The sequence below is a fragment of the Phodopus roborovskii genome, unplaced genomic scaffold (assembly GCF_943737965.1).
Source record: "Phodopus roborovskii unplaced genomic scaffold, PHOROB, whole genome shotgun sequence".
NCBI lineage: Eukaryota > Metazoa > Chordata > Mammalia > Rodentia > Cricetidae > Phodopus > Phodopus roborovskii.
The window spans coordinates 20508813-20533630 of record NW_026125295.1 but is presented as its reverse complement, the minus strand read 5'-3'; the positions used below and the strand labels follow the sequence as shown (position 1 = coordinate 20533630).

At 45.4% G+C, this 24818-nt stretch overlaps 1 protein-coding gene across 1 annotated transcript in view; it reads right to left on the bottom strand.

Moving 5' to 3' along the window:
* The window catches only part of Pccb (propionyl-CoA carboxylase subunit beta), a 54069-nt gene that overhangs the window by 27936 nt on the left and 1315 nt on the right, over window positions 1-24818 (bottom strand). Inside the window, exons 2-6 of the mRNA XM_051206287.1 lie at window positions 23505-23624; window positions 22109-22177; window positions 19560-19616; window positions 16100-16213; window positions 11179-11289 (exon numbers count right to left, since the gene is read on the bottom strand). Coding sequence (XP_051062244.1) covers window positions 11179-11289; window positions 16100-16213; window positions 19560-19616; window positions 22109-22177; window positions 23505-23624 — 471 coding nt within the window. The remainder of the gene's footprint in view (window positions 1-11178; window positions 11290-16099; window positions 16214-19559; window positions 19617-22108; window positions 22178-23504; window positions 23625-24818) is intronic.

Genomic DNA, 24818 nt, shown 5'->3' with positions numbered 1-24818 from the left:
CACAGGATTTGGGGGTTGCAAACTGGGAGTATAGTCTGAAGTCTCCCCAACACCATGTTCCAACCAGGTAGCAATTTCATGGATCTCTTGCAGTTACAAAATTTAAAAAGCTATATATCAAGACACATTTGAAATATAATGGTGGGTGCATCAGGTAGGAGGCTCAAAGTGAGATGGGGGAACTCTGCCATAGGCCTTGGATGCTAGCTGAAAACAGGCAATAATTCCAAAGGGTTTATATTGGTTTGTCGGGATGTTAGCTAGGTCCCACACAGCTGGGGGAAAGGAGTAGCTATTAGCAAGCTACAGATCACCAAGACAAACTGGAGCTAGTCTTTCAACCTCTCCACATCACTGACATTTCGGGGAGGTGGGTCTACTCTAGCTGGAGCCTTCTCTTTCCCCCAGCATGGGACTCCTGAGCAAATTCTCATTTCTTTGGGGTCCACTGTCTCAACACTCTGATAGATTGAGAGGCGCACGTGTCTCTTTAGACTGTCCTCCTTTCTGCCAATCCAGTTACACCACCATACCATAGGGTCACCCTGAGGCTAGACAGCCTTCCCTGGTGAGGGGGGTCCATTGTGCAGGATCCTTCAGCCTTAGACCAAACCAGGCCACAGAGCCCAGCCAGAAGCTGCAGCACCACTGAGCAGTGGCTGAGAACTGCAGGTGATGGGTGTGTGAGAGGGTCCTCCACCAGGTGGAGGAGGGTTTCAGGGCCAGATGTATGCAGAGGGTGGAGTAAAGGCGCTGCCCACACGACAGTCCCATGGTATGGCCATGGTGAAGGTTGTTTTAGGCAAAAGAGATGATATACAGTGACATCTTCAGGAGTCCAGAGCAGAGAGAAAAGAAATCAGACTGGACTCGGCCAAGGCTATCTGTAAGTAAAGGGAGACTAGGGAAGGCAGGGGGAGGGAGAGAGGGAGGGAGGGAGGGAGTGGAGAGGGAGGGAGGGAGGGAGGGAGTGGAGAGGGAGGGAGGGAGGGAGTGGAGAGAGAGGGAGGGAGGGAGTGAAGAGAGAGGGAGGGAGGGAGGGAGTGGAGAGGGAGAGAGGGAGGGAGGGAGTGGAGAGGGAGAGAGGGAGGGAGGGAGTGAAGAGAGAGGGAGGGAGGGAGTGGAGAGGGAGAGAGGGAGAGAGGGAGGGAGAGGGAGGGAGGGAGTGAAGAGAGAGGGAGGGAGGGAGTGGAGAGGGAGGGAGGGAGAGAGTGGAGAGGGAGGGAGGGAGGGAGTGGAGAGGGAGGGAGGGAGTGAAGAGAGAGGGAGGGAGGGAGTGGAGAGGGAGAGAGGGAGGGAGTGGAGAGGGAGGGAGGGAGGGAGTGGAGAGGGAGAGAGGGAGGGAGTGGAGAGGGAGGGAGGGAGGGAGTGGAGAGGGAGGGAGGGAGGGAGTGGAGAGGGAGGGAGGGAGTGGAGAGGGAGGGCACCAGGAGGGAGGGTGAAGAGGGCGGGGATCTAGGGTGGGAGGGCCAGGGTAGGGCTTTGAAATGTATAACAAGTACTTGTGAGTAGGAATGCAGGAGCCTTCAGGCCAGCAAGGGTGCAGAATGCACCCACAGATTTGTCAAGGAGCCCCCTGCCCCTCCTGTCAGAGGTAGGGGAAATGACTCCTTTTGGCAAATGGGAACCAGTCTTACAAGTTTCCGTGGAATACTGGCTTTTTAAACTCTAACCACCAGAAATCCTCCTATAGTCTAGGTTGGGATCATTTCTAGATGTATGGGCAGCCTGAGACCTTGAGACCTAACAATGGGGCCCAGGCAGAATCTAGTCATCCAGGGAGAGCATGGGTAACACCCAATAGATTGGGTAAATACCTAGCGGCGACAAACCCTGATTGCCAGGTGGGATCTCCTGCAGCTCAAAGGTCAGGGACAAGCTATCCACAGCTGGATGCCAAGTCGGAAACTGCTCAGGGCTGCCCCAGTGGTGACTAGGGCAAGGGGCAACCTCCATGGTAGCTGCAGAGTGGGACCCCTTGACCACCCAACACAGAAGCTGTGAAACTTCCCCAGTTTCGATGCCTCACGTGGCCTGGTGGGGTTCCCACTCCAGCACTGGCCCCTCAGCAGTCCCTCACTCAGGATTGCCAACGTTGCCCCAGTGAAAGCTTGGGCGCACATTTGCTGAAGGGCTCCAGGCCCCCTCCACGGTAGCTTATACCGCAGTGGTCGCAGATAAGTGCTCCGCACTACATGGGCAGAAAGTGGCAGAACTCAGTAACAGGAGCAACATGGCTCTGAGAAACCCTGTAGAAGCTGCCATCATCGGGAAAGACAACACAGCCATGGCATGCAAACAGAGATCTGAGGGGAGGAGCTACTCGAGGATTCCCAAGAATGTGGGGTGATTAGAGGGATGGGAGTTTTCCTCTAGATATGCCAAGGGTAGCAGACCTCCACACATGCTTTGCAGTCTGATCATCAGCAGGCAGGCCAGGAGGCAGACTTCAACAGTAAAGCTCAGACGGCTGCCCTGCCGAGGTCAGGGAAGCATACTTGTAGCTTTGCATTCCAGCCAAACAACTGAATGAACCAGACAGAACCAGTTGCGAGAGAGAGCAGAGCAAACAGTAGAGTCTGGTTCAGCCGTCATTAATGCCCAGGAGGAGCAACTTCTTCAAAGACCAAATAAGTTGGCCCCTAGGCACCAAGTCAAGACTAGATCTAAAGTCATCCCTACAATATGAGATGTAATAAAAACAAAATGGCCTGGCAGCGATGTCAGCCTGAGGGCAAGGCTGTGAGACTACAGGTTCCTGTCAGAAAATATCCATCATGGAAAATTATTCTGAATCTTTACATTACCACTATTTCTAAAATAATCCCCACAGAGGAACACAAGCCACAGGATCTTCCTTCTGGGCTGAAGCGCATACTCCAGTAAATGGCTAGCCTGGCCTCTCTTGAAAATGCCAAAAACCCTAGATGTCTATTTTATAAATCTCAAAATATTTGGAAACTTCCATCAAGAATCTAGTGCCATCCATTTCTCTGGCTGCAACTGAAATTCTAAGATGACAAAATTACCTATAGGGCTTGGCAGAAATGAAGATAATCTGAGGAGGCACCTGAGCTCTCCATCTGTCAGTCTCTAGACATGGACCCCAAACAAATGGGAATGTTCCCAGGGATCATACCTGGTGAAGGGAAGGGCACCAGCTTGGGGAGTGGGGAGGGTGTGGGCGGGTTCTCCCTGAGAGAGACTTCACAGAGCTCTAAGAAGCTGCCAGGTCAGACAAGGGTGTGGTGGGTGGGACCACATGGTAACTGCAACTGCTTGTCCCTCTTCCCAATGTGGCCACAGTGAATCAATCTTTCTCTGCTTCCCCCTAATTCAGCTCTTAATTCACTGACAGAGGATGGGTACAGGCAGGACCTGGTTTGGGTAATAGGTTGTGTGGCCACAACTTAGATAACAATCAGATCGAGGAGCTATGTATTACCGTATTACCGTTAGGTATTCCTCCTTAACACACACATTTTACAAAAGTGCCTTCCATGGTCAATACGCACCAGGTCTTTTATGCTCACTTAACGGACTTCGGAGCCACATTTTCAGCTGCTGGAGACTTATTTAAGGAAGTTGTACATTCGCACGGTGGCAGCCTGAGGCTGGGCCACCATCAGGAGACTATGACCCCTGGGCAGGGAGTACATCCCCATCTACACACTCCCATATGGGAACCCACACTCAGCTCTATGTTTCCCAGAATCTGTTAGCAATGAAATAAACTTCAAAATAATTTTCTAAAAATTTTAGATACGTAAGTAACTTGCATGTTGTGAAATATGTGTTTTCTTTTAAGACCAGCTTTTAAAATTAGATTTGTATATTTTATGTCTAGTCACAAGGGGGTATGACACCTTCTTTTAGCATCAGTGGGCACTGCACCCATGTAGCACACACGCACACACACACACTACGTAAGAGGCAAAACACTCTTACATAGTAAAATAAAAATGAATCTGAAAAAGATCTAACTATACAGTATCAAGACAGTGATGCGTTGCCCAAAAGTGAGGACCAGAGGAACAGACCACGGAGTCTAAGAGGCTCACAGAGTGCATTGGTCCTGATAAGGGAACAAAGGCGAACACAGGCTCAGCGTGGATTGCTTGCCTGGCTTAAGGTTAGGGACTGTTCGAGTACTTGCCTGGGCTAGACCCTTGGTTGAATTCCAAACATGACAAATCAAAAACAAAACAAACAAACAAAAAACCCAAGTGTAAACCTGGAGGTGGCAGCACGGTTTAATCCCAGCACTCGGAAGACAGAGGCGAAGGATCTCTGAGTTCAAGGCCAGCCTGGTCTACCAAGTGAGTTCCAGGACAGCCAGGGTTGTTATACAGAGAAATCCTGTCTCCAAAACAAAACAAAACAAAATAACCCACATGCATATGTTTTAGCCACCTATACCTGTATTCCCAACACTTGGGGTTTAGGTAGGAGAAAACCCATGCCAGAGGCCATCCTGGGCTATGTGGTAACTTCCAGACCAGGCTAGGCTACAGAATAGTACCTTATCGCAACACACATTATCAAAAACCAAACTCCGAAAACTCAAAAATAGGAATAAAATTAATGGGGATGGAGGGGGGAGATCAAAGACCTGAACAAGATAACTCACCAAAGAAAATATACAAATAGAAAATTATGAAAAGACACTGTGCTGGGCGTTGGTGGCTCACGCCTTTAGTCCCAGCACTCAGGAGGCAAAGGCAAACAGATCTCTGTGAGTTTGACACCAGCCTGGTCTACAGAGCAAGTTCCAGGGCTGGCTCCAAAGCAATACAGAGAAACCCTGTCTCAAAAAAAAGAAAGAAAGAAAGAAAGAAAGAAAGAAAGAAAGAAAGAAAGAAAGAAAGACACTACGTATGCCATCAAGGAATGGTACATTACAATGAAACCACTGCACACTTATTAGAACAGCTGTGGTGGGCTGAATGAGAATGGTCCCCATAGGTTCAAAGATCTGCATGCTTATTCCCCAGCTGGTGAACTGTTTGAGAAGGATTAGAAGGTGTGGATTTGTTGCAGGAAGCAGGCTTTGAGGTTTCAAAAGCTAATGCCAGGCCCAGGACCCTCTACCTGTTGCCTGTTGATGAGGATGTAGCTCTCAGCTACTTTTCCAGTACCCTGCCTGCCTGCCTGCACACTGCCATGCTCCTCCTGCCATGATGGCAATGGACTAAACCTCTGAAACTGTAAGCAAGCCCCTGATTAAATGCTTTCCTTTATTGAGAGTTTCTGTGGTCATAGTGTCTCTTCACAGCAACCAGATTCCAGGACATTGATGGGGGAGGTCCTTCTATATGCTATGAATATAGTTTCTCTTATTGGTTGATGAATAAAGCTGCTTTGATCAATGGACAGGCAGGATGTAGCCAGGCAGAAAGTGCTGGTGGGGCTACTAGACTAGGAGAATTCTGGGAAGAGGTACCAGAGGGTGGGTCGCCAGCAAGGTGCCATGTAGCTACCAGGAACATAGGACACCTGGACGTTCTCTGGTAAGCCATGACCACATGGAGATACATAGATTAATAGTAGTGGGTTAATAATTAAGAGAGAGCTAGCCTGTAAGAAGCCTGAGCTATTGACCAAGGATATTTGTTAGTAATATAAGCCTCTGTGTGTTTATTTGGAGTAAACGGCTAAAAGACCTGGCAGGACAGAAACTTTCATCTACAAGCAGAGCCCAATGTTTGGCACAAATTTCCACATAAAACCCGACAGAAATGGAGGCACTGTGGGCTTCCCAGTCTCCCAGTCTCATGTGGGTCATGGTTCGAAGACTCTGTGGCAGTCAGGCTTGAGCACAGAATGGCGGAATCCTGCCATGGTACACAGAAGCCATCTCCAAGCCACACAACATGCTGCATGGCAAATTTAGCTTTTAGCTCATACAGATGAAAAAGGGTTATGGGCAGCATGCTAAAAACTGCTTGATGGTGGCACAGACCAGAGTCGCGGTGATGAGCACAGCTCTCTAAACTTACCACACTGCTGGGCATTTCTATACCTTTCATTGTGTATGTGTGTGGGTTTTTTTTTTTAATTTATCAATTTATTTGCATATGACTGTGTGTATAACAATAGTAATTAAAAAACAAGAGAGAATGGATTTGAAAGGGGGACATATAAGGAGTTGGACACTGAGTAGTACTCCATTGTGTAAACCTTATGCATGTGTGTGTTTTGTTTTGTTTTGACTCTTATTGTTGCTCAAGCAGAATCTCATGGATTCAAGGCTAACCTCAAACTCACTGGGTAGCCAAGGATGCCCCTGACCTTCAATTCTCCTGCCTCTACCTTCTGTGAGTTTGTGTACACGCGCTACTGAGCCCCATTTATGCAGAGCTAGGAGTTCAACCTAGGGCTTTGTGGGTATTGAGCAAGCGATCTGCCAACTGGGTTGCACCTAAGCTCTATCACTATGCTGTCAATCATTCATTGACACAGGAAAAGACTTTCTGAATGGAACCCTGTTAGCACAGGCACTAAGATCAACAACTAGTAAATGGGACCTCATGACACTGAGAAGCTTCTGCACAGCAAATGACTCCATCATTTGGACAGCCTATAGAATGGAAAAGATATTTACCAATAGAGGGCCAATATCCAAAATACATAAGGAACTCAAGAAACTGGTATCAAGAATACAACCCAATTAAAAAATAGGGTACAGATTGAAATGGAATGCTCAAAAAGAGGAAATTAAAATGGTAGAGAAACATTTAAAGAAATGTTCAACACAGCTAATCATGAGGGAAATGTAAATCAAAACTTCTCTGAGGTTTCATCTTACACCTTTCAGAGTGGCTAAGATCACTAACACAAATGCCAGCTCGTGCTGGTAACCCATGAATTAAGGTGAACAATTGTCCATTGCTGGTGGGACTGCAAAACTGTATAGCCACGATGGAAATCAGTGTGACAGTTCCTCAGGAAGATGGGAATCAATCTACCTCAAGATCCAGCTAGCTGGGTGGTGGTGGTGCACACCTTTACTCCAAGACCTCTATGGTTAGCTAGTGGCAAGCTGCATCCTCTGATCTTCAGACAGGCTTTATTTGTACAATCAAGATAGCACCACAGCAGAGGCCAGTGGATCTTTGAGTTTGAGGCCAGCCTGGTCTAGAGTGAGTTCCAGGACAGTCAGAGATGTTACACAGAGAAACCCTATATCAAAAACAAAAAACAAAAAAATATTCATCTATAACTCTTGGGCATGACCAAAAGACAATCATCCCACCACAGAGGCATTTATTCAACCATGTTCAGTGTTCTAGTCATAGAAGCCAGAAACTGGAAATAACATGGATGTCTGTTAACAGGTGAATGAACTAAATAAATGTGGTACATTTTTTACAGTGGAATATTACTCAGTCATTAAAAATGAAATTCACAGATAAATGATGGAACCAGAAAAAAGTCATCTCAAGTAAGTTAACTGTCTTAGTTAAGGTTTCTATTGCTGTGAAGAAATACTATGACCACAGTAACACTCATAAAGGAAAACATTTAATTGGAGGGACTTACAGTTTCAGAGGTTTAGTTCATTAATATCATGGCAGGACATGGCAACATGCACACAGACATGGTGCTGGAGAGTTCTACACCTTGATCTGCAGGCAACAGGAAGTGAACTGTCTTACTTCGTGGGAGTGCAGCTTGAGCATAGGAGATCTCAAAACCCACCCCCACAGAGACATACTTCCTCCAACAAGGCTATACCTACTCCGACAAAGCCTCACCTCCTAATAGTGCCATTCCCTTTGGGGATCATTTTCTTTCAAACCACCATAGTAACTCAGACCCAGAAAGATAATTATGGAATATGGTTATTAGTGGTTAAGTCAATGATAACCAAGCTACGATCTGTAGATCCACAGAGGTTTCATATAAAGTAAAGGACTAGAGTTGTCCCTAAGAAAGGAAATAGAGTAGATAGTTATGGATTGGGGGCAGAGACAAGAAGAGGAGGGTCAAGAGGGGAGGGGAGGAAGCAGGGGATGAGGAAATATAAAAAGGAACAGCTAAAATTAAGGAATACAGGAAGAAAGTTAAAATTAAGGTCATTTGAGGAATAGTACGGAAACCTAATACAGTAGAAGCTTCCCCAAATATACAATATATGAAGGTGATGTATACGAGATTGCCAAATAAAAAGGGAGATAGAATTGTGGAAAGCTCTTGTCACCAGATGAAACTCCCAGGACCAGGAATGTGTTGTTATCTAATTGAATTGTTGGCCAAAGGGGTCCCATTTGAATTCCGAACAACCCAGGCTGTGGCCAAGACCATGGGTTGCTCTCACAAACTGACAGCAACACCCATACAACTCACTGAATGTGAAGAAGTTGAGCATCACCCCTACAGGTTAGTGTTCTCAGTACTAGAAGGTACTCTGTATGCTACCAAAAGAGGTATGTAAACACCAACCCAGTTACAAACCCTTTGGTCTACAATGGTATCCAACCTGAAATATGCTAATGCGGTCAACGGTGGCACAGAGGTTATGGGAGTAACCAACCAATATCTGATTTGCTTTAAGGCCCACTCCACAAGACAGAATGCTGGGGCATAATCTTTATGTTTACTGTGAAGATGTGGGAAGGCACCTTCTGATTGGCTTAATAAAGAGCTGAACAGCCAAAAGCTAGGCAGGAGAGGCTAGGTGGGACTTACGGGGAGATAGAAGAACTTGGGGGAAGAATCTGGTGCAAGGGATTTGATAGCAAGACACAGACTCAGATATACAGTATAAAGGAGAGTGTGGCAGAATGTAGATTACTATAAGAAGGTTAATTTAAGGTATAAGAGCTAGTTGGCAATAAGCCTAAGTTAAGGCCAAACTTTTATAACTAATAAGAAGTCTCTCTGTCATTATTTGGGAGCTGGCAGTTCAAAGAAAGACTGGCTACAACGGAACCCATACTTGATGCTGCTTCAGTGATCAAAAATCTGAGACTAGATAGTCCAGGGACCTAGAGAAAAACTAAATGATGTTCTACTCAACATGACTATAAAATGACTTCTAGTGACATTCCCCTATAATTAGTGCCTTGCTTAGCCATCATTAGAGAAGCCTCCTCCTACAGCAGACGGGAACAAATACAGAGACTGTTGGGCAGACATATGCAGGGAGTATGAGACCTCAGAACACTAAAGCCTTCGGTAGATGTCTCCATAAAAGCCTTCCCACTCAAGGCTCAGGGAACTCTGCAGAAGAGGAGGTAGAAAGAATATAAGAGCCAGAGAAGATGGAGGACGCCAGGGAAAAAGGGCCTCCTAAAGAGGACTGACATACACCCGAACTCACAGAGACTGAGGCAGCATGCACAGGGCTACACCAGATGGGGCCCAGAGCTGAAAGTTAGTTATCTCCAGTTGATAACCATTTGCAGATGAAAATTTAGTTTTCCCCAAGGGAGTCTGAATGGAGGGGGGAACAGTTTCCTTGTCTCATAGTGACGATTGAGGGCTTTGACCCTTTGATTCTCTCTGTCTCTTTTTAAAATATCTGTTTATGTTCACCCTGCAGGTCCTTTACATGTATATTATGACTTCTAGTATTGTGTTTTCATGGGATTCCTGGGTGTGTGAACAAGTGTGCCTCTATGTCTACAGCTGTTTCATGGGCCTTTTCTTGGTCTGTCTTCCGTGTGCTTTTTTGTTTTGCCCTATTTAAATCTGCTTTAGTTTTATTATTATCTCTTAGATGCCTGTTTGTTTTTTAACAAGAGACAGAAAAGGAATGAATCCAGATATGGAGGGGGTTGGGGAGGAGCTGGGAGGACTAGAGGGAAGGAAACTAAGAACAGAATATATTATAGTTTTGCAAAATCTATTTTCAATAAAAGGGTGGGGGATGCTTTCAATTGTCACTAGGAATAGAATGGCTGGGCAAGAGTAGCACTTTTGGAACTTTAGGATTTCAACTGCCAAACTGCCCTTGAGAACAAGTTTCCAAGTCACATCCCTTTTGGAATTGTCCCCTCATACTAGGTAACTACCATTACTTTTCCCTAGGCTTTTCTCTGTCATGGTACTTATCACTCATTTTTTGAATATTAAAAAAAAATCAGCCTTTCTATCTTAACTATTAGATTTAGGATAATTACCCACATGTAATTGCAAGAGGATTTCATCTAAAAGTAATTTATCTCAGCCAGGTGGTAGTGGCATGCACCTTCAACCCCAGTAGAGGCAGGCAAGCGGATCTCTGAGTTTGAGGCAGGCCTGGTCTAAAGGTCAAGTTACAAGATAGCCAGGGCTCCACAGAGAAACTCTGTCTCAAAAAAAGAAAAAAAAAAAAAGAAAGAAAAAGAAAAAAGAAAGAAAAAAAAAAAAAGAAAAAGAAAGAAAGAAAGAAAGAAAGAAAGAAAGAAAAAATTTTTCTTTTTTTTAATCTGGCCATGGTGGTACTCACCTTTAATCCCAGCACTCAGGAGGCAGAGGCAGGTGGATCTCTGTGAGTTCAAGGCCAGTTTTGTCTACATGGTCATGGTGAGTTCCAGACCAGTCAAGGCTGCACAGTAAGACCCTGTCTCAAAAAGATTAAATAAAATAAAAAGAATGCCAGGTGGTAGTGACTCAAACCTCTAGTCCCAGCAATATTCCAGGACAGTCAGGGCTACAAGTGAAACCTTGTCTTGAAAAACCAAATTAATTAATTAATAACAATAAATAAAAACCATTTAAAATCCCCTTCCATTAAAGCCACGTGATATGTTGACATGCACCCCTCAAACTGAAGTTGGAGGTCAAATTTTTCCATTGCCATTACAAAAAGGGTAGGGAAGCAGCAAAAAAGGTGAACAAAGAAACATGAGGACATAAAGAGCCACTTGACAATATAACAGACCACGGCAGACCCTCCCAAGGGAGCCCTGGTTCGTAAGCAGCCATCAGTCTGGGCAAAGGACAGGATCTTCTGATTATGTGAGATCATTTGCAATTCAGATCGCAGGTAAAACTACAGAGCCCAGAAGCACCTTCCTCAAACACTCCAGGTCCCATGCCAAACCTTCCCTCCACTCAGAGCTTATCTCTATTCCACCGAACACAAATGAGAATGCAGATAAGGACCTAGATCTGGGTCAGGCATCATGTTTATTGCGGATGGGAGCTGCAGGACTTCTAGGGCACCAGCCACAGGCACAGCTTCCTTACCTTGACCATGAATGTGAAGTCTGTTAGGGCAGGGGAGTAGACAGCCCCACCAGCACATGGGCCCATGATCAGAGAAATCTGAGGGATGACTCCGGATGCTGTGACATTCCTCTGCCAACACACAAAGACAAAGCACCGGGTTACAGAAGTACTCGTGAAGTTATCTGCAGGAAGATAAAGCCAACAATGAAATCCAGTTTTGCTTTGCTTCCACAGAAATCTCTATGCAGGAGGCAAACGCTCTAATCAGGAAAGTGCTCCCAAAGTTACCTATGCAAGTTGTTCCCATAATGAAGTGGTTAATATGTCACTTTCTGGAACAAAGTGTGTTCCCTTGTCTTGACAGCGGCTCCTCAAAGGATGTGTGCTATAGGTCTCACTGTGCTCCCTCAAGTCTAGCACAGAGCTGCCGGGAGAGGCAGCCAGCATGCACCCTGTGAGTAGCCTGACCTCTACGTTGAGCTCCCAGAAGTCATGCCAGGTGGTGGAGAAAGGACCACAGAGGCAGGTACCCCTTAAGTGATCGCCAGTACCTGCTCATCCCCAGACAATACTTGGTGGTGCTGAGGGGAAACACCACGCAAGGACTTTCCCATGGCAAAGGTATTATGAAGAGTAAAAGCCTCAAGCCTGCAACCATGGGCTACAGCTCCTCACAACACAAAAGCCATCCTACTCAGCAAAAAAAAAAAAAAAAAAAAAAAAGGTAAGTAAGTAGGTAGATTTGCAGCTACAGCAGAACCAAGTTTGGAAAATCCCTTTTAAAAAGACTATAAAACGAGGAGAAATTGTCAAAAACAAATATCCAAGTCTCTGGAATGAACTACCTGTGAAGAAAATGTATATGAAAAACAAACAAACAAACAAACAAAAAACTGCTAAGCAAGCCAGGAATGTGGGCTCAGGCTTTTAACCCCAGTACTTGGGCGGTGAGGCAGGATGATTATGCTACAACTTCTAAATCATGAATTCATGAAAGCCCGAGCTACATAGTGAGCCCAAGGCTACTCTGAGTTACACTGATCTACCTTGGTGGGGAGGGGAACTAAATACTAAATAAAGTTAAGACACCTGAGATTCTAGCATGTTTAATTAAGACTTCCACATTCCTTATGAGCGCAGGATGATGCTTGAGGGGAAAGGAAATAACAGGAGACAACAACCCAAATCCTCAAGAAGAAATTGAGATCGCAAAAAAAAAAAAAAAAAAAAAAAAAAAAAAAATGGTTACCCTGTGACTGAAAACTAAATGCTGGAGGCTGGGGAGATGGCTCAGTGGGTAATTGAAAACACGAGAACCAGAGCTCAGATTTCCAGGACCCAAAGCCAGACAGGGTTGCTTGAACTTCCATGGTCCCAGCACTTCTACAGCAAGATAGGAGGCAGAGGCAGGGGGATTCCCACAAGCTCACAGGCCAGCTACCTTGGAATACACAGGAGGGAGCCACGAAACACTCGTCTCAAAACAAGACTGAAAGCAAAGACTAACACCTGGGCCTGTATTCAGACCTCCACAGCCCACCATGGTTATGCGGACAACTGTCCACAAGCAAACACACACACATACACACACACACACACACATAGACACACACTGAATAAAATTCTCTTTTCTTAACTTGGGACTCAAGTAGTGGCTCAGCAGTTAGAGCATTTGCTCAATTCAGATCACAGTACCTACATCAGGAGACTTACAACAGCCTATAACTCCAGCTCCTGGGGATCCTCTAAGCTTTCATAATGGCCAGGCTTTCATAATTAATAAGAAGTCTCTGTTATTTGCAGGCTGGCTATCCAAAGATAGTCCAACCACAAAGCTTGCTACATTATACCATCTTCTGGCCTCCACAGGAACCTATACACAGACACACCCATCTGTAAAAATATAAAGAACAAAATAAAGTATTAATTATAACATTGCATTTGGGTCTTAGGGACCATCAGCACCAGCATGATACCACAGGAACCCAGGAGAAACAAAAAGGGTTCAGTCAAATATCTGAAGAACTATGAACCAAACTTCCCAGGTATGATGGAAGACACCAGTGTTTACATCCAAGCTCAACAAATTCCAGAGAAGGATGAACTCAAAGACACCCATCCCACAGAGACCCATGACAGTCGAACTCTGAAGCTCCAACACAGGGAGGAGGCAGAAAGCAGGGCGGCACAGCTTCCCTCTGGAAAGGTATCCCAAAGAGATAAATGGTCCAGCCCAGAAGGCAGCGGGACATATAGTTCAAGTGTTTGAAGAAAAACCTGTCAGCCAAGAATTCAACATCCAACAAAGCCAAACTTCAAGGAAGAAGAGTAAAGTTCCCAGGCAACAAAGGCTAAGAGAGTTTGCTGACAGCTGAGATATCATACAAGAAATACACAACGTAGTTCTTCAGTCTGAAACAAGGACACCAGGCAGCTACATGAAGCTGTGAGAAAACAGACAGCAAATATAACTTCCTAGGTAGAGACGAGATGCCAGTGTGGTGCGTCAGCTGGGACCTAGCATTCCTGCAATCTGTAATTGTTTTGTGCATTTGCCTTTTAAATCTCTCAACACAGACGGCACGTGTAAAGATATGATCCACCATGATGGAGACACAGAGAACCTAACATCCTTAGTGTTGAAGCTAATGTCCTTACAGTGCTGAAGCTAACATTCTTTCACCCCAACCAGCTAAGATGTTGGTTGTAATTCCCCCAGATAACCACTAAGAGGAAGACACTTTAAAATACGGTGAAGGAGGCTGAAGAGATGGTTCAGTAGTTAAGAGAATTGGTTGCTCCCCCAGAGAACCTAAGTTCAATTCCCAGCACCCATGTGACAACTTACAACCATCTCTAGATCTGGGAAATTCAATGTCCTCTTCTGGCCTCCACAGGCACACATGGTAAACAAACATACATGCAGGCAAAACACCCATATGTATAAAATAAAAATTAAAAGTTAAGGCCAGGCATTGGTGGCAGCACACGCCTTTTAATCCCAGCACTTGGGAGGCAGAGGCGGGTGGATCTCTGAGGTTGAGGTCAGCCTGGTCTACAGAGCGAGTTCTAGGACAGCCAGGATTACACGGAGAGGCCTTTCCCAGATAAACAAACAAACAAACATATAATGGAGGTTAATTTTTTTTAAAATATGGTGAAAATTAAAGTGAACTAAAATGGCCCAACTCAACTAAATACAAAGGAGGGCGGCTATGGGTGGACATGGCGGCATATGCCTGTAACCTCAGCAGACACAGGAAGGTCTAGAGCAAGAGTTAATTACACAGAAAGGCTTGTCCTTTTAAAAGGAGGGCACTGGGGATAGGGTGAGCCCAGAAAGAAGTCTCAGGGGATGAAGGCACTTGTTGCCCAGCCTGATGACCCAACTTCCATCCCAGTACCTTTAAAGACAGAAAAGTAAAGATATACAATAACTGGATGTGTTCCTAGTCAGAGAGGAGAGGAGAAAGGTGAGGGGGAAGGGTAGGAGATGGGAGGAAGGAGGGTAAGGGAGGGGAGGAGAGAAAGGAGACAGGAGGGGAGGAAAACGGAAGGAAAGGGGAGAGGGAATAAGAGAAAGCGGAGAGGGGGAAGGAGGGGAGGGGAGGGGAGGAGAAGGGAGAGAAGGCAAGGAGGGAAAGGTACTAAGGGCTCTAGTGAGGCCACTAGATAAGGACTATAAATAATAATAATTAACAATGAAGGATTTAGCACTAATGGAGGCAAAATATCACCAATTTGTTCTCAAATGCTTCAAAATAATGTAATATGCAAATATGTATTTCTGGAGAGACTGATGCAGTGAGTCGGGACAGCACACCCGGCTAAAGGACACAGGACAGATCCTGGACTGTGTCAAGATCTCCACGAGGTCTGAAATTACATCACAATTCAAAGTTACCAGAAGCTAACAACACAGGCAGGACTAAATGGCAAGGTCCTGTGACAACCAGGGGTTGCAAGCAACCACACCCAAAGTGTAATATCCTAAAACCCAGCCAAACCCTAAAACGTGGCCGCAGAAGACCTTCCAGGTCTCACCTGTACTGGCTAAAGAACCACAGAATCAATGTTCCCCACGGTGGGTTAACCGCAGAACGTGAAAGATTAAAAGGCATGTTTAAGACAGACAAAGTTAGGTAGCTTCTCAAGAAAAATATGTACACTTACAATTTAGAGTATCTCACACACAAATGTTCTGATGGGCCATGAAGGGCAGTGACCAAGGACAGGATATGTGTCATTCTAGAGCGGAAGGAGTGTAGCCCTGGGCTGAATGGAAACTGCGTGTTTCTTGTCTCTATCAGACTGCCAGTCCTGCGTCTGTCATAATACAGTTCATAGACAAATAATGCAGGTTATCTGGAATGATGCTCTCCAAGGGTCTCTGATTTGAAGAGATGTCTCCTTTGTATTACTATTTAAACTTTGTATAATAATCCATAATGTTAAATAAAAAGAGCACTTTAAAAAATTCTAATTCAGCCGGGCGTTGGTGGCACACGCCTTTAGTCCCAGCAAATTGGGGAGGCTGAGGCAGGTGGATTTCTGTAAGTTCAAGGCCAGCCTAGTCTACAGAGCGAGTCCCAGGAAAAACAAACAAATAAAAGCAAAACAAAACAAATTCTAATCAAGCAAATCAGTTTACTTTAACATTTCCTACCATGTCTCTCTTGCTTCGAAAAAAAAAAGAGAGAAAAAGAAAAAAAAAACATTTTCTAAACTAATTGTTTATCCAACAACTGGCCCTCTATCAAGAAGGAGCAGGCTCTCAGCCCATCTGCCCTGTCATCCATCCACCCCACCCCACCCCAATCCCATCCACAGTGGCAGTGATGTCAGGAGACACTCAGAGGCAGGATGGGGCAGGGGACAATGTGGAGAGACAGGCACCAGAACACACTTACAGAGGTCACACCAGGAATGGGTTTCTCACCAGGAAGATGTCTGCATAGCCAGCCAAGGACTCTACCCCCTCCTGGATTCGAGCGCCCCCAGAGTCATTCAGCCCGATCACTGGCGCCCCCACCGTCAAGGCCTGGTCCATGATCTAAAACGGCACGGAAAATCTCTTGAGACACCTGCTCTGGTTATCAAAAACAGCAACACAAAAAATGCCTTGTTGAGTCAAGGAAATGGCTTGGTGGGTGAAAGTGTCACCAGACTAAGAAGCCTCGCAGCCTGTGTCCCAACAAGCCAGGCCCAGGGACCCTTCCTCAATGAGCCCATTAATGAAACCAAATGAAGAGTGAAAAGCAGGAAAGGGAGACTTATCAGTGTGACCACACAAGGGCAAAGGGATCCAGGATCCATGCCCCCAGCAAAGCCATCTTCAGAGGTCCTGGCATGAGGAGGTATGCATAACTGAAAAGGCCCATAAAGTGTGGTCCCTGTCCCCCCCACTCATCTCCTATCTCTCCTACAAGGTCACAGACAGACTGAATCTTTCTCCAGGGCACAAGTTGCTCCTCTGGATACCTCAGGGCCTCTTCCATTTCTCTCCCCGCAGGAGATCCCTGGAGAAGTTTTCGTTTCCTGGAGTCCATTATTTCAACAGTCCAGTAGCTGGACTGGTCCAGTAGATGGAGCATGGTGCCCCTTCAGACTAGTGTTCCATCCTTCCTAATGCTGTGACCCTTTAACACTGTTCCTCATGCTGCGCTGACCCACATCATAATATTAGTTACTACCTCATTTTGCTACTGTTATGAATCATGTATATATCCAATATGCAGGATATCTGATCTGACATGTGACCCAGAGGTTGAGAACAGCTGTTTAGAACACTCCTCCCAGTCAGGCAGGCCAGTCACAAAATCACTTAGCACATAAGCCTGGTGAGACCCCAAGTTAGATCCCTAAGAGCCCCCGATGTCAGGTCAGAACCAGCTCCTAAAAGTTGTGCTATACCTACACACAGGCCAACACATCTCACACCCATTCTGTGTGTGTGTGTGTGTGTGTGTGTGTGTGTGTGTGTGTGTGTGTGTGTGTATGGAAAATGCTTTCCCTGTACTTTTCCAGACAGGAGCAGTACCTTGATTTCAACTTCCATAATGCCTGGATACCTTATGGAAAATGAAGGGCCAGCTACCTAACAAAAGCCACAGGGCTTGCACCGTTAGGGGCTAAGAGGCTCAGAGTGCCATGCCTGGGCTATGACTCTCTTCAGTGGCCACTTTGATTCCCAGTGACTCCTAAGAAACAACAGGTGGCATATAGAATGGAACAGAATTCTGTTTACAAGGTGCCCATTGGCCCATATATTAACCTGAGGCCAGTCCTCCGTGACAGACTTTCCTTCCAGGTTAACAGTTCTGACAGCTTCATGTGCAACATCCCTAGATAGTTTACAAAGCACATTTACTTCCATCATCTAAAAGTCTCCAAACACCAATGATACTATCATTACTCCTCAGATCATCTCAACCTGGCAGGGTTCTGTCTGGCGACCTTTGCTTATTTGGTGGGCATCTGGGGCTCTGTTTGTGTTCATGTTTCCTCATCAGAAGAATTAGAATTGACTCCAAGGTCTGCACAGATTAAGCAAGTGTTCTATCACAGAGCTGTTAACTCAGTCTACTCTAGTGTTTCTTAAATGGCTTTATGCAGGAGTGTAAGAGACAGTTCAGTGGCTAAGAGCATTAGCTTTTGCAAAAGATTCCCACTGAGTTCCTAGCACCCACACGGTGATTCACAGCCCTCTGTACCTCCAGTTCTAGAGAATGCAACACCCTCTTTTTTTTTCTGGCCTCTGCAGGCACTAGGCACACAGTACACAGATATACATATAGGCAAAACTTATGCATATATAATAAAATAAATAAATACTGTCATACAATCTTTGTCCTGACCTTTACATTTTAGCGCCTAGACTATTCAGATCTGAAATTCTTTTCTTGGGATTCACAGGATCTTGAAGTGGCTGTGAATGGATGTGGGGTTGTGGTAGTTTAAATATAATTGTCCCCCCCCCCTTAATCTCATAATGACTGGCACTACTAGGAGGTATGGCTTTGTTGGAGTAAGTGTGTCACTATGGGGGTGGGCTTTGAGCTTTCCTGAGCCCGGAACACAGCCCAGCGAGTCAGTCAACTTCCTGTTGCCTGCAAGAGGCAGGACTCTCATCCACTCCCCCAGCACCACATCTGCCTGCACGATGCCATGCTCTCCGCCATGTTGATAACGGACTGAACCGCTGAACTGTAAGCCACCACTCAATGAAATGTTTCCCTTTGTAAGAGATGCTGTGGTCATGGTGTCTCTTCACAGCAATGGAAACCCAAGCTAAGACAGTAGTCTATGAACTTGAGTTGGAAGGAGTTTACATTTTCACCTGTATTAGCTCTAGCTGATATCTAATGCTCCTTCACTTATGAACACATGCATGTACCTTTGCCATTAATAGAAACCAGAAGCTTCTGTCACATTAAAGTTGCTGAGATGTAGGAATATGTTTATTTAGGAATACGTTTACTCGAGCCTCCTTTTAATCATACTTATAAGAGTCACTACTAAATTTTACAATTTCTTTATTAATAAGAACATATATTAACAGTAATTTCAGATGTAGGCAGACAGTCCAGGTCCTAGATTGTATAGTGGCACAGGCCTTATATCCCAGCACTGTGGAGGTAGAGGCAGGAGGATCTCTGAGTTCGAGGACAGCTTGGTCTAGAGAGTGAGTTCCAGGACAGCCAGGGCTACACAGAGAAACCTTGTCTCAATAATAATAATTAGTACATCTATCACAATGTTCTTTTGAATGCTTTCAAGCCTCACAGGCAGAAGCCAGAGGAGAATGTTGAGGGTCCTCCACTATCGCCCTCAATCTTATTTTTTGAGGCAGGATCTCTCTATGAATCCAACACTCACTGCTCTGACTAGGTCCACTGGTCAGCAAGCTGCCAGAATTTGACTATTCCCCAAAGATCAGGTTATAGGAACATGTAGTCTTGCTTGGCTTTTATGTGAGTGCTAGGGATTTGAACTCAGTTCTTTCATACCAAGCACTCATACCCACATAGCTATCTCTCCAGCCCTCAAGCCTTGTAACCATAGATGCCATTTTATGCATGGAGAAAAATGTCAGCAGGACGGTTTTACACATACAATCCCAGCACTTGGGCAGGGGAAGGAGGAGGACCAGGAGCTAAGATGGGCAGGGGAGGAGAAGAACAGAACAGAGAGAGTGTGGGTATAGACTTTATCAGAGTCAAAGACAGAAAAACAATCGCTTAAAAAAATGAACTAAGACTCCCTTCTAGTCAGTACCACATCTTGTACAAATATGCATTTCCTCATACCCAGCTCAATTCATTACACCCCAGAACACTCAGCGTGGGCCACATAAACTGACAGAAGCATTGGATTTATTTTCAATATTAAACACTTACTTTGCAGATCTTTTGGGCATGAGCTCCCGACAGACTGCCTCCAAAAACTGTAAAATCCTGAAAAGAAAAACAATTAAACCAGCAAGTAAGATACAATGACAAGGCACAGCTGAACACCCGGTAGGAAGGAATGGGAAACTTGGCATTGTTAAAGAGCACTTCAGATGTTGAGAAAAATAGAAAAGAAAAGAAAGAAAAAAAAAAAAAAAAAAAACTCTCATTCATAGATTATTCCCCAGGATAGTTTAGAGAGTTTGTGTAAGATCAGTAACAAAAGATTGAGCGCTACAAAAATGACTCAGAGCTCTGAGACAGTAACTCAGGCAGTTATCAGATGCCACCAGTGTCAAACAAACACTGCCATTTCAGGCAGTAGGTCGGACTCTGAAAATGAAGGAGAAGAAAGGCAATCATTGCCCGGGCCCCACCCCATCCCTGTGTCTGATACCTTCACACTGGGGTGCCTTATAGGGATGAAGATAATAGCTTAGCTGAGAGGAACTAAAAGGAAAAGGAAACACACACCTGCAGAGAGGGCAAACGAGGAGGACCCAAGCTGGGGAGGAGGGGCTATTAAAACAGGGATAAACTTGTGTTAAAGGGTCTCAGAGTCGTCCCCCCCTTCACCTTGAGAGGAGAAAGGCTATTCCTCTACAGAAACTGAGGCCTCCAGACTCAGCTCACTGGCCTGAAAGAAGGCAAAGGTTTGGATGAAAACCTGAGATTAGAAGCCTGAGTTCTGAGTGAGCCCTGCTGGCTCCCCTCTCCATAGAGCTTGCTGTCAGCCAGTGACCAAGGGAAGCTGGAAAAACAGAAACACCCCGCAAAATACCACCTGGGTGAGTATCCCAGAGAGCAGAATGAGAAGGCTGGCTCACGACGCCAAGTCCAGTATCTGGCCAACTTCACACCTGGAAAAGGGCTCCTTCCTCTGTGAGTCCAAAGCATTTGACTGGAGTCCTTCTCAGCCGGCCTGTGGTCCTGTTCTGCTGCATTCTCCCTACAAATCGGCATCTTCAGAATGACACCCTGTTGTCATCCAGCTCCATCTCTTCCTCTCTCCCACTTACTCCGTGAGCAGAGAAGGTACCCCAAAATACGATGAATTTGAATTTCTGTAAAGGCTTTGAGTATTCCTGCTTCATGGCCAGAAAATGCAGTAGCTTTCTTTGTTCTATCTTTTTTTTTTTTCTTTTAAGACAGGGTTCCTCTGTATAACCCTGGCTGTCCTGGAACAGGCTGGCCTTGAACTCACAGAGATCTGCCTACCTCTGCCTCCTGAGTGCTGCAATCAAAGGCATGCACCACCACTGCCTGGCTGTTCTATCATTACTATGCTCCCTTCCTCTTTATTAATTTTTGCCCAGCCAGCTCATAAAAAATGGAAAGAAGGAAGAGTGATCGTCAACCTTTGGCAGACCCAACAGTAGAAAAACCTGTTATGAAACAACACACAAAATGTCCTGCTCCTATTGTTGCTGTAACATATGCACTCAAATTCATGGGCTTAAGATGACACCCTTTTAGTCTCTCACATCCTGTGGTGCAGAAGTTCTCTCCCAGAGGCCTCCCTAGGCGACAACCAAGGTCAACAGGTCTGTGACCTCTCAGGCTTCAAGGCCTTGCGGCCTGTTTATCTCCCTAAGCTTTCAGAGATCCCATCTCTGCTCTATTTTCAAAGCCGGACACAGCAGGTGCAGCCCTCCACACACTGCATTACCCTGACCTTTCTTCTGGTTTTTGTTTTTGTTTTGCTTTCTGGAGGTTTTTTTTTTTTTTTTTTTAAAGAGACAGGGTTTCTCTGTATAATAGCTATGGTTGTCTTGGAATTCACTTTGTAGACCAGGCTGGCCTTGAACTCACAGAGATCCGCCTGCCTCTGCCTCCAATGGAAGTGCTGGGGTTACAGACGTGTGTGCCTCTGCCACCCAGCTTTTCTCTTCCACTTTTTAAGGACCAGTGTGATTACATTAGGCCACCTGGGTAACCCAAGCCACACTCTCCTAAGGGCAACTGGTCAGAACCTCGATTCTTCTCTACCGTGTCAGGCGATGCACAGCACATGGACATCAAGATTTGACATACAGGGCTGGAGAGGTGGCAAAGCAGGAAAGAAAACTGGCTGCTCTTCCAGAGACCTGGGCTTCATTCTAAGAACCAACTTGGTGCTTAGAACCATCTGTAACTCCAGTTGTGGGGAATTCTGATGTGCTCTTCCTTAGACACATGGTACAGAGACGTATTTACAGGCAAAACACGGTATGACATAGCTTTATTCTGCCTACGAGGTTCTCCTCCAGTCTCAGTGTAAGACAACTTCATTTCTCTTGATGGAACTTCACAAAATGCATTTGGATGCTCGAAACAACCCAGAGCTCAGGGACCTGTGCTTTTAAGAGTCAATTTTTTTCCACTCAGGCTGCATCTGGATTCTCCACACAGCCTCACACTATAAGCAGGATTTCATTCCCCCAAACAGTTTTCTATTACATCTTTTGTGCCTGGATCTACCTTGCAGGAAAGCCTCATTTATTGGAGTTAGAACATACCTGGCTGAAGACATAAACCAATCTCCCATTGATTCGGCCCCGTCCAGTGACCACGCTATCTCCAGGAAACTACCAGAAAAATGGAAAAATAAAGGTCAAAAAACCCAAATTCTTTTTTTGTTGTTGTTTTTTTGTTTGTTTTTTGAGACAGGGTTTCTCTGTGTATCAGTTCTGGCTGTCCTTGAACTCACAGAGATCCACCTGCCTCTGCCTCCCTAGTGCTGGAATTAAAGATGTGCATCACCACTGCCTGGCCCAAATGCTTCTTTATGGTGGTGAAGTTGGCACCATGCCTTAATGAAAAACAAATAAAACATCACATTTTCTAAGGTTTGTTTCGAAGAAGGTTCAAACTAAAAATCAAAGCAGGGTTTAGTCCCTAGCACACCAAAATGACTAAATAAAAATTTTAAAAGAAAGGTAATATAACTATGAGGTTACTAGGGCCACCACTGCCACTTACCCTGAGAGGAACACATAAGAAAACATAGCAGAGCTAGGCATAGTGGAGCATGCCTGAATCCCAGCAAAACCAAGAAGGGAGAACCATTATAGGTTTGAGGCTAGCCTCGGCTACAAGGTAAGTAAGATCCTCATGAAGAAAGAGTAAGCTTGCTCAGAAGCTTCTCCAATGTCACACATTCCTACTCAAACCTACCCCTTTTCACGGAAACTCAGACACCGGTGTGCTCACAATGGCTCAGATAGAACCTACCGAGTTTACACCTCTGCTCACAGTCAGCAGATGTGCAGAAAACTGGACAAAAGTGAATCCAAAGAGTTCCACGAACCCAAGAAAAACAATCTGGCTTTACTGACCTCAAAGATTTAGAGATGCCAGGTGTATCTGATGAATGTCTATGATTCCAGCACTCAGGAGAGTAAGGCCAAGGGGACTTTGAGTTCAGGGCCAGCCTGGGCTACACAGAGTTCTAGGGCAGCCTGCGTGACAAAGTCAGGAAAACTGAAAAAAGAATAAAACAATAAAGACAGCTAAACATAAGCCAGACAGTGGTGGCTCATGCCTTTAATCCTAGCACTTGGGAGGCAGAGGAAACAACAGAGCCAGGGTTGTTATACAGGGAAACCGTGTCTGGGAAAACAAACTAAAACAAACCAAAACAAAAAACCCCACCTAAACATAAGTGGTCTGCATAAACATAAACTAGCCTGCATTTAGACAAAGGCCTGGTTCTCAGAACCCATCTGAATGATCCTCTAGTATAAATAGCCACCCACACTCATCTGCAGGCAAAGGTTAAGCTAGGAGAGAACCCAAAGACCCACTCAGTGCTTCTCCGGTGCAACTGAGATAAAAACCATATCGACTCTTTGCTCTGAGGGAAAGGACATCAAGCCACAGGAAGGGTTCACACCACCATTGGGATAACGATACCTTATTCTTATCAGCAGCCATTCCAAAGTCAGCACATCTATGTTCCACAAACATGTCACTCTCCACGAAGCTCCCAGGGTCCAGCAGGAGACTGATTCGCTCCCTGGCAGTTAGCTTTCCCTATACAACAAAAATCAGTTGGTGATGTCATCAGAAACCAAGTTAAAGATGGAAAGATGTCTTAGCAGGAAGGTCGGGGGACAGGTTTTGAGTCTTTGTCCCAATGGAAAAGGCTCCATTCTGTCTGCTCTGCCCAAAGTCGACGGGAGCAGCAAAGCTAAGAGTACTGGGGAGGTTTTTGAAGCGAGAGTTCCTCAAGTCGGAGGGCATCTGCTTAAAAGACAAACAGAAAAGGAAATGGCTGCAGATAGGCAGTTCAGTTAGTAGAGGGCTTGTCCAGTATGTACAAAAGTCCTGGGTTCGATTCCCAGTACCACCCAGAGTATCCTCTTTAGTTTTGGGATAGGGTTGCATGCAGCCCAGGTTGGCCTTGAATTATCTATGTAGCCAGTGATAACCTTGGACTTCTGATTCCTCTGCTGCCTCCCCAGCTCTGGATTATAGGCATTCACTACCATATGCAGTCTGTCTCCCTTCAAACTCTCCAGCACTCTTTGCTCTGCTGTCCCCTGCTGTGTGTGTGTGGGGGGGGGGACTTGGTTCTGGCAGCTATGGTGTCTTTAATCAGGGATTCCCATTTAGGATAGAAGAAGAGAAAGCCCCTGTGAAGGCAGACAACCCAACAGTGCCTCAGGGTGGAGGCTGAGAGCTGGAGGGACGGGCTGTGCCTGGATGAAGTGTGCCTTTAACCCTCTGACCCTCTCAATAAGCCTGCTTTTGTTTCCTTCCTTCTCAACTCTTGATAAAGTCCTTAGCTCAAAAAAAAAAAAAAAACACACATATACAGAGTAAACAACAAGCAACCTTGAAATTAGTTATTTTAGGAAAATAGTGAAAGCCAATGAGGCTGTGGAAAACAAATGTACTTTGTGGGAAAGCAACCTAACAGCTATGGATACAGATAATGATAGATTTTTAAATATTCTTACTTCCTGTTCATTCCACTTGTAGGAAATCTGTTTTATGGCGCTAAAGAAAACCTTGCTTAATGAGAGCACAAATCGGCCTCCGAAAACAGCTGAGGCCTATCTTAGAGAATCAGGATGTCCGGGGAGGAGTGGCACTTGGAAGGAATTGAGTAACAGGCCCTGAAAGAAGTGACTGGCTTTCCCAGGAAACTTACTGGTCCTTTACCAGGACCCCCAGGGAGTGAGGGAGAGCACTACTCAACACAAACCTTTCAACCACATTTAC